Source organism: Tasmannia lanceolata, unplaced genomic scaffold, assembly GCF_043159265.1.
Source record: "Tasmannia lanceolata isolate RefF3 unplaced genomic scaffold, GAP_Taslan_0.1 ptg000002l, whole genome shotgun sequence".
Taxonomy (NCBI): Eukaryota; Viridiplantae; Streptophyta; class Magnoliopsida; order Canellales; family Winteraceae; genus Tasmannia; species Tasmannia lanceolata.
In genome coordinates, this window is record NW_027518679.1 from 49,719,414 (window position 1) to 49,729,106 (window position 9,693).

Genomic DNA, 9,693 nt, shown 5'->3' on the forward strand with positions numbered 1-9,693 from the left:
TTTGTGGCCGAGAATAAGACAGTTTTTTTGTTTTTTCACCGTACATTTAACAACCACAAATTAGAGGGTTAGAATCATCCGATGAAAGTTGTTTTTGATGCATGGCCTACTCATGGCAAGGCTTAACAGATAAATGGTTTGAATCACTGAAAAAAGTGGGCCCCATCTGTTTATTCGATATCCCCAACCAAGAACAATAGCAAACAGATCAATGGATTTAGCTCAAAACTCACAAATAAATCCAGTTAAAATAAATAGCAATTCGATACAAACTAAATATTTTCCTGTTCAAAAGAAAAATGCACACAGCTAGCAGTCGTTAATGAAAGATTCAAGACTTGCATAGGGATTTGTAAGCAGAGAGAGAGCAAAATAAAAAATCTTACAATACCCTTGCAACTCTTTGCTCTTCCTCAAGATCTTTCTCTGGCAGGGGAACGGCTGCATTACAGAGTAATTGTACAACAGTGAGACACAGATAAGAAAGTAAGCGCCTGGTTGGCAACCATGACAAAAAAATCATGGAACATATGATTACCTGGTGTGAGATAGGTAAAAAGAGGCAGGAGGGAACAAGGGATATGAGGGGTGGTGAGTGAGGAGAGCATGAGATGGGGTTCTAAAACAGTGAAGACAAAAATCTTATTTTAATCAGGGAACCTTTTTTCTTCTTTTATCAACACCATCCTATGTTCACCTCACTTGGGGGCCATTTGGATACGCGGATTTTAGAATCCAGGTTTTTAGTTTGAAAAAAGTGTAAAAGAGGGATCATGATCAAGCTGGTGTATGTTGTCGTGACAGCGTTTCTTGGATTTTAAGTAAGAAATCCAGGTTTTAGAAATCTCAGGATGTGGGAGAGATTTCTAAAACCTGGAAACATGGGATGATCTGCTGCTGTTCTGCTCTTCTGCTGTTGGAAAGAAGAGCGAGAAATCAGAAAACAACGGCAAAACAAGGATTCTAAAATCCGCGTATCCAAACGGCCCCTTACAGTCCTATCAAATCTCTCTCCCACCCATAGTTATCAAAACATGATTCAGCAAAAAAATGGGCCGGGGAAAATTCGAGTTTAATGCAGAGTATTGGTTAAAAAACATAGTAAAAAAACAAAAACACAAAAAAATGTGTTTAAATTTTGTAATTTACAAAATATTGTAGGGGTAAAGTTGGAAAGTTGTACATTTAATATCCATTTTAAACATTTAAAATGTTTTCATGAAAAACAGTTTTTTTAATGTAGACGTTTAAAACAGTGTATTAAACGGCAAACATTAAAACGCATCTTTAAAAGAAACACTGTTTAAAACGGCGTTTTGATATCCCACCAGCCCTCTCTCCCCTTGTCTCACCCTTGGTAAACAAATATTCCATGAATTTTTTTCCATTGTTGCAAAAAATGCCCTAAAGTTTTAGGTAATAGAACGAAAAAGGCCGGGCAGAGATGATATAAAGATCGGAATTCTAACCTGCGGTATCTCTCATAAACAGGACTTCCAGGTCTGTCATAATTGGGACTACCCTTTGGTTCAGGCTTGCTATATGGACTGGGGCCACGGCCATAATCGGGGCTAGCCCTCTCGGCAACTCTTCCATAAGGGCTCGTCGATCGTCTCCGTTCACGACTACGATCTCGGCTTCTTCTCTCTGGGGATCTATCTCGGCCTCTCCTGTCAGGGCTGTAATCATTCCTTCTATCATCGTCATCACGGACTGCATACTCCACTGAAATAACGCGATCCATCAACTTGCTGCATGTCCATCAAAAAGAAAGCAAGAGATCCCATAAGTAGTCAGATGAACCAATCGATGTTTAACTCATTTCTGGCCACTCTTTTCTGACCAAAGATTTAACTGACTGGTGAAAAAGTAAAGCATTCCTTGGTAGTGAACATTGATTTAGATTGTGATAAGAAAAGACTGATTAATGTGTGCTTTTATTTGGATTTCGGTTGCTTCAATGTGCTTTCTTATGATCAAAGTCTAGGGAAAATGGCATACAAGACAGAAAACACTATTGTATTACATGAACGAAAAGTCTTAAGTGTGGTAAAATTATTTCCATGGACATAGGAAAGGCAACTAAACATGATTACTAGAACACATGCAATATGTATTTAGAACTTTAGATGGGTTGTATGGGGACATTACTCGAACAATTTATATCATGTTAGTCCAAGGTCTCCAAGCCAGCTTCCTGTACGTTTTGGAACATGAGATATCTATAATCAATAGGCAAATGTCTCTAATATTTTTGAAGAGTAAATTTTTTTTCAATGGTATTTTTGAAAAGTAAATTAAATCCACAAATGTCTATAATCCGTGATAAAGATTTGGCAGGTACCATGGGCCCAAGCATTTCTCAAAGGCCCAAGCAATAACAGTTGCCGAATCATCCTCGACCCATAGATGCTGGGAGTTGCACTAGTGTCAGGATCAACGTGCACATCTGCTCCTCTGTTTCTACAAGTGTGTAGCATCTCTCTCTCTCTCTCTCTCTCTCTCTCTCTCTCTCTCTCTCCTCTTACATTATGGCATTCTTTTCATATTTTTTTGAAAACTTATAACTACCGTTTAAAGGAAACATAATCCACGATAATTGTTTTGTAGAAAATAACAAAGGCTTGCTAATTCCTATTTTCACATATATGTACTTTATCGTTTTAGTACCATTTCACATATTTAGCTCACTATTTTCATAATTTCACTTCCAGCTATGGTTTCAAAATTGAACTACTCGGATTGTTTACGCTAGTGATCGGGCCTGCGAAAGCTTTGATGAGGAACAACGATCCTCTCTATTCACACCACTGATGTTCGCAGAACCCGTATTAACTATTACCTCTAGAGATGCCATCAAAATTTAATTTTAGGGGATTAGGCAGAGGGAGGAGTTCACTTACCAACCCGTCTCTTTTTCTTGGATTTGGACCAAGCTATCTCATACCACTCCCCTCCAATAATCTCCGGAAGACAAACCATCGTTTCCCATACACAATTTTGTCCATTGAATAATTTAGGATTTGACTCTTCAAGTGACCACACCCGTGCAATAGCTTAAATTTCTCTTTAGATATCCCCAAGATGTCAAACCTACTGTTCTTGTGATTACATCAGAAAGCATGCATTCTTTTATAGGTACGCATGCACGTTTGATCTTAAAGCAGACAGAAAAAGCAATCATGATTAAAAACAAACTCTAGGTAAATTTTCAAACTATATAGGCTGATGAAATAATAAATTTAAACTTATACATGATAAAAGTAGAGAAAGGACCTCATGTTGGTTGCGTCCAATGCTTTAGTGGCCTCCTCTTGTGATTCAAACTGAATGAATGCAAAATTACGTCTGATCCTTATATTTAAAACTTTCCCATACGGATCAAAGTGCCTCTCCAAGTCCCTTGTCCGGGTATTGATAGGGTCAAAATTTATTACGAACAAGGTCTTTGTGGGTTTCAAATTACCCGAAGATCTTCTTGAACCGCCGGGTCTTCTGATACCCCGCTCTTGCTGCCATAATGAATCCAATTGAATGAGATACTTTGACAAAACACGCTGAGAGAGTGCCAGATTGCAAAATAACTAATCCAATAAAGCCAAAGAAATGCACTACCTTTGTCCACTCAACCCGAAGCTGGCGCCCTTGTCTGCCAAATTCTGACCTGTCAAGTGCTCGTATCGCATCCTCAGCATCTCGCTCATCATCCATGTAGATAAAAGCAAATCCTGTACATCAAATTTGTAGAGAAAGTAAAATAACTTTTTTTTTGCTTTTATTTATTTTTCCTCAAAAAGATAGAAACTAAGTTAAGAAACACTCCCGTGAAATGATCCTTCAAAATATGAGATGGCACTGATAGCTCCAACAAAAATACACAGGCACTGTCAGGAAATGAACACAACATGTGGCCATCTCTGTAAAAGTTAGAAACCAACTACCCATGAAAATCAGGAACAGACCTTTTATGCAGAAATAAATGATGTCAAGGAAGGATAATCCAAAAGTGGGTGTCTCATGGAAGGTCATCGAGCGGAGAGTGCCTTCTCCATGTATTCTCCTGCCTGTGCCAGATCGGCATGGGTTCTACCTTGGAACATGTCTGGAATTTGAGGATAGGCGAAGGTCATGAGGAATGAAAGGCAATGGTGTCTTGAGGCAAACGTAAGTGCCACTGTGGATCAGGCCAGCTCTTCTGAAAAATACAAGAATATGAATCTCAGGCACGGACAGGAAAGGTAATGCACAAGAGCCCATCTGTGAGGAAGGGCATGGATGCTCCAAGATATCCTGCGCCAAAGAAATTGTTGAGTACTGGCGCTTACACTTTCATAAAATAGATTGCATTGTAAAACTTATCCTGAACCCCCCATAGGACTCAACAAGAGATGACTGGCACTGCCGTATCATGTTGTCTGGAAAATGTTGCAGGAGTGCAACCCAATAACCAATGCAGTTTAAAATGTATCACCTTTATGAGAGGGATGAAGTCCCTTGCTTCGCAAATTGTCTTCGCATGGTAGGGTGTGCTCACACGTGAACTTGGAACATAATTATTAGTGTAAACTGACTTTTATCTATAAACGACCATTGTAATCTGTTCAATTTTCAATATTTACTGTAAAAGTCATGTCATATCAATGGCATATACACATTGTCCAGGTATCATAGCTTAGAACTCCACCTGTAATTTAATGAAACCAACATGATAGGAAATCAACCAGCGCTCAACAATATTTTCCAATCATATGGCCTCCAGGGATAATATTTCAATTCAGATGAGCAACCAGTTGGAACAGATAACTGGCTAACATGAAGAAAAGTAATTTAACGGATAAAATAAACAGCAATTAGCCAGGTAAAGCAAGTAATACTCTTCCATAACAGTGACTTTCAAAAAAAAGAAAAACTAATGCACATAAGAAAAACCACTTACCTGACTTAATATCTACCCGGTCAACCTTCCCGTATCTGCTGAAAAGCCGCTCCAGGTCAGATTGCCTGGCATCATACTCAAAGTTGCCGCAGAAAATGGGCTTCATTTTTTGCCAACAGAATTTGAGAGTAGAATTGTTCCTGATCCTTCTCTACGGAAGAAATACACCAAAAGAAACAAAATTGTCAAACTTTGCAAAGGAAAAGAAATATGCATAAAAATTTAAAAAGAAAAATAAGAAAGCAATCATGCACCCAATGTAGCACTAAAATATCTTAGCCCCAATATATAGACACCAATCAGATTAGCATGTCAGGAAACAATCCACTAGTCAGATTGGCGTCAGTCCAGTTTGTCTAGCAAATTTAACAACCATTTCTCCAGATTACTATCAAACTTCAAGGAAGGAACCTTGCACTTTCAGTCAACACAGTGTGATTCAAAACAAAAATAAGCATAATGTGAAACATTGAGCTGTTGTAGGCTTGTAGCTAAATTTAATACCAAATATATTGATTGCAAAAATTACCATTTAAAGTTAGACAACTAGGTAACCTCCACAGGTCACATATATAATATCATTCATTAGATTGTGAGTCAGAGAGGTTCCTTACATATACATAGACATTAGCTTTATAAGTAAGAAAATAATTAATCGAGTAGCATGAATCTTGTGCTCCATATTTGAAGCTTTCAAAACAAGGGGTTCTTACATACATATATTAGCTTTCAAGTAAGACTATATAATTAATCAAGTGGCACCAATCTTGTGCTCAGTATTTGAAGCTTTCCTTTGGATACCTTCAACTCAAGTGGATATATAGGGTTTCTTGTGGCAAAACAACATGACGACTTTGCCATCAAGTTACAACAGAGATGCACTGATCTCTTCCATTTTCTATATTGGTTACCACTGACTGCTACGGCTAAACCAAACTAAATGTCATAAATAAATAGTTCTCATATTTTTTTTGGAAAAAAGCATTAGCTAGTAGAAAATACTAATAGACTAACCATCAACCTTTTACCACGCCATTCTACAGTCATTCACACAAATACAGCCACACGTCCTTGATAATGATGAAAGGTCAGAGGTGTTGGTTCACTTAAAAGCAACTATGTTCCTACATCGGGACTTACCACGGTAAGACCCACTCTTGATATCGAATAAACAAAACATATCAGAAATTGCATGAAATTCCCAAAGTTAGCTCAATCATTGAACAGGCATAACAGGTTGGCAATTCTGCTGCATGTATTGCTAGTTAAAAAGTTGTGACCCGAACCTAAGATTCAAACGGTGGCTTTCTGGGAATTTAGGAGAGTAAAATGAGCTCTAAATTAATAAAATATGCAACATGCATTCAGAAAACAGGTTAAACAAAGCATAGAAATCAAATTCAGCTAAAGTACTCATAAAAATTCTACACATTAGAGTCCATTCATCAAGCAGAAATTAATTAAACCAGATGGAGGCTTCATACCATGGTTTTAAATTTCCCCACAATGAAGGAAAAGTTTCCATTTTCATCCCCACCAAAACGACATTTACATAATTTCCTTTTACATCATTATTTCCCCAAAATTCTAACAGAAATTCCCTGAATTTGACCAAAATTTCGAAAATTCCTGAAATTCGGCCGAAATGGAGAGGACGACAAAAAATGGAAAGATGTTATTATTTGCATTTCATTTTTTAATGGCATTATTATTTGCATTTCATTTCATTTCATTAATGATTCTTGGTAGGCAACATCATTGAACTGCACAAAAAAGTAACTGTATCTTATGCATGGGATGTCAGATCGACATGGGACTAATAATACTCCGTAACTCTATGTGATATTGACGAGTACATGGAGTGCAACTTTAGTAATATAATGAAGGCGGGACGAGGATGTAGTACATATGACTAGACAGGAGGTACCTAAGAGGGATATCTTTCGCTATCTTGGTTCAATTCTACATAAGGAAGGAGAGATTAGAGAGGATGTTAACCATAGAATAGGAGCAGGTTGGTTGAAGTGGAAGCTTGCCTCAAGAGTCAAGAGTTTTGTGCGACCATAAAATCCCTACCAAGTTGAAGGGAAAGTTTTATAAGACAGTTGTGAGGCCAGCCATGCTGTACGGCTTAGAATGTTGGGCCACCAAGAAGCAGCATGTGCATAAGATGAGTGTAGCGGAGATGCGAATACTTGGATGTGCGGCCACACAAGGTTAGATAGAATTAAAAATGAAGACATTCGTAGAAAGGTGGGGGTGGCACCAATTGAGGAGAAGATGAGAAAGCACCGTTTAAAATGGTTTGGACATATCCAAAGTAGGCCTTTGGATGCTCCGGTGAGAAGAGGCGACTCGTACCAAATTGATGGAGTAAAAAGAGGTAGGGCAGACCGAAAACAACTTAGGTAGACTTGATAGCTAGGAACATAACAGAGAACTTGACCTTGAATAGAGTAGGATGGAAGAAAATGATCCACGTAGAAGAACCCAACTAGAGCCAGGATTAGAGCTGGGTAGATTCCTTTCACCTTCTTCATGAAATTTTTCTAAAGGATGCATTTAGCTGACCCCAACTAGTTTGGGACAAAGGCTTTGTTGAGTTAAGTTGAACTCTATGTGATATTGACTTGGAGTTGGGGCCCTTAGAGATGAGACTGGTCGTCTGGTCATTGTACTTTCTCATACTTCTATATGTTGTACTTATTTATTGACTATATTGTTTAAGACATGCGCGACAATGCATGTCACTTGGTGTCCGATATGATTAAGCCATTATGGATGGTTTTATTGCTTATGTGATAGTTTCTAAGTATGTATTTGTACTTATTCTAGCATTTCCCAAAGTCTCATCTTAAAATTTCATCATTTCCACGTGTTTTTTTAAAGATTAAAAACTTTAATCTGTTGCATATGTTTCCATGCGTTTTCAGCGATTTTACAAGATTTCCACCGAAACCGAAATCATTCTGTTTTCGTACTGAAACCGAAACCGAAATTTAAAACCTTGCTTCATACATCAAGTCCATAAACAAAACAACCAAATAATGAAAAAATAAAAAAGCCACGAATTCGGTATAACAAAATTAGATCCATGATATAAACCTAACTATGGTCTAGTAAACATCTAATGGAGGTAAGGGAATGATGGTGGATAATGTGGTTACGGTAAGGTGATAAGGGTTGTGCTAATCAGGGAAAGTAGAGGTGTAAATCTGATGGATAAGGTTTAGGCAGGGTTGGGAATATGGAAGTGAGCTGCTAAAATGAATAGAAAAGTTGGGAATATGGAAGTGAGCTGCTAAAATGAATAGAAAACAAACCGTACCACGGAGTGACATGTCAGGCTTTGTGCCTTGATCGTCCAATGCAGTATATGTCCAAGAGAGAAAAGAAAGAAAGCTAGAAGGAGGGATAATGTCAGCCAAAACAAGGAGAACTGAAAGAGAGAATAATCAAGATCAAGAAGAGGGGTCCATGTCAATAAAGAAATCAACATCAAAAAATGTATCAAGATAAAGAAAAGAGATAAGATAAGGGGTAGAAAGGGGAGCTCAACATCGAAAAATGATGTCAAGATAAAGAAAAGAGATAAGATAAGGGGTAGGGAAAATGAAAGGGAGATAAAAAAGGGAGAATACCTGAAGCAGACTAATTTACACTCTTTTTCTTTTTTTTCTTTTTTTTGGGTTGGGGGGGGTGGGGGGGGGCACTAAACTAACTAAGCATGCATGTACAGCCAGCCATGCACCTTTAAAGGGATTTTGCAAGTCTGTGTGTGGTGGGGGGCAGCATGGCCCCCCGTCATGCTATATATGCCTCCGCCCCTGTTTCCAGGTTTTAGAAATCTCAGGATGGGAGAGAGATTTCTAAAACCTGGATTTCTTACTTATGCAACCTACTTCCATCATAAAATCCAGAATTTTACGATGCTTTCAAACTAAAACTTGGATTCTGATATCCAAGTATCCAAACAGGGATAAAAGAAGAACACTTTTAATGCCTTCAGAATCCTTAACAATAAAACAGTGTCAGGTTAGGTCACTTAATGAAAGACATAGCTCAACAATCAAGAGAAAACCAGATTTTCTCGATCTACATAATAAAATCAATCCAGAAATTAGTGGTATAGCTCAATTTTCGGAACAGATCTCATTCAAACTCTTTCAAACAACTCATGAATAATGAAAGATTGTTATAGCTAGTCAAAACGAAGAACAAAATCCAAAGAAAAAAAAAACATATAGGTTAAACCCTAAGTCGACTAGGAGATAGCAGATCGAGAGATCAGGATCTGTGAAAAAATAGTTTCACAAGTTATCCAGAAAAAAAAAAAAAACATACAGACTCGGAAATAATCAGATCTGGATCAAGAAATAGTGACATAATCTGATCAACAAATTCGAGATCTAAGTATACCAAGAGCCGCGTTTCTTACCTTCCGATCTGGAAGAAAAACTTCTATGACTCGAAACGGCGCGATCCAGAGAAACGCGATCGAGGTTTTTGAAACCCTAAAACCGATTGAGACGAATAGACAGAGAGTCAGAGTAGTCGGAGAATACAATCTTATTGAAAGGTACTATGATTGGCCTCTTACGGTTGACACGTGTCAGATCGAACAGCTTTAGTCTCTTTGGACCTCAGATATTTCAAGGAAGATGTGGGCCCAAAAGTTTCAACGGTCAAAGATAACTTACCTTGTTATCGCCCCTCGAAAGAAAAAATGATGAGAATAATGGGGAACGGATATTGCA

General features: G+C 38.0%; 1 protein-coding gene across 8 annotated transcripts; it reads right to left on the reverse strand.

The window, feature by feature from the left end:
• Nucleotides 1-216: 216 nt before the first annotated feature.
• On the reverse strand, nucleotides 217-9,693 carry LOC143876889 (serine/arginine-rich splicing factor RS41-like). Of its 8 annotated transcripts, none has more exons than XM_077378586.1 (7): nucleotides 9,537-9,683; nucleotides 9,375-9,450; nucleotides 4,937-5,082; nucleotides 3,616-3,728; nucleotides 3,277-3,512; nucleotides 1,470-1,751; nucleotides 217-441 (listed from the first exon to the last, which is right to left on the reverse strand). In XM_077378586.1, exons 3-7 carry the CDS (start codon nucleotides 5,040-5,042, stop codon nucleotides 414-416), a joined length of 765 nt encoding a protein of 254 aa, XP_077234701.1. In that variant the 5' UTR covers nucleotides 5,043-5,082; nucleotides 9,375-9,450; nucleotides 9,537-9,683; the 3' UTR covers nucleotides 217-413. The 8 variants fall into 8 exon arrangements, with proteins under 8 accessions (XP_077234701.1, XP_077234695.1, XP_077234688.1 ...); XM_077378580.1 differs by having other exon boundaries at nucleotides 4,937-5,087; XM_077378573.1 differs by having other exon boundaries at nucleotides 4,937-5,087; nucleotides 9,637-9,654.

Excerpts from the sequence above, each read along its gene's own strand:
- LOC143876889 (XM_077378576.1), bottom strand. The coding sequence starts at position 5,042 with ATGAAGCCCATTTTCTGCGGCAACTTTGAGTATGATGCCAGGCAATCT. Across the intron at positions 3,729-4,936 it reads CCGGGTAGATATTAAGTCAG|GATTTGCTTTTATCTACATG; the intron begins GTAAGTGGTTTT and ends TTTGATGTACAG. Across the intron at positions 3,513-3,615 it reads TTCGGGTTGAGTGGACAAAG|CAAGAGCGGGGTATCAGAAG; the intron begins GTAGTGCATTTC and ends TCATTATGGCAG.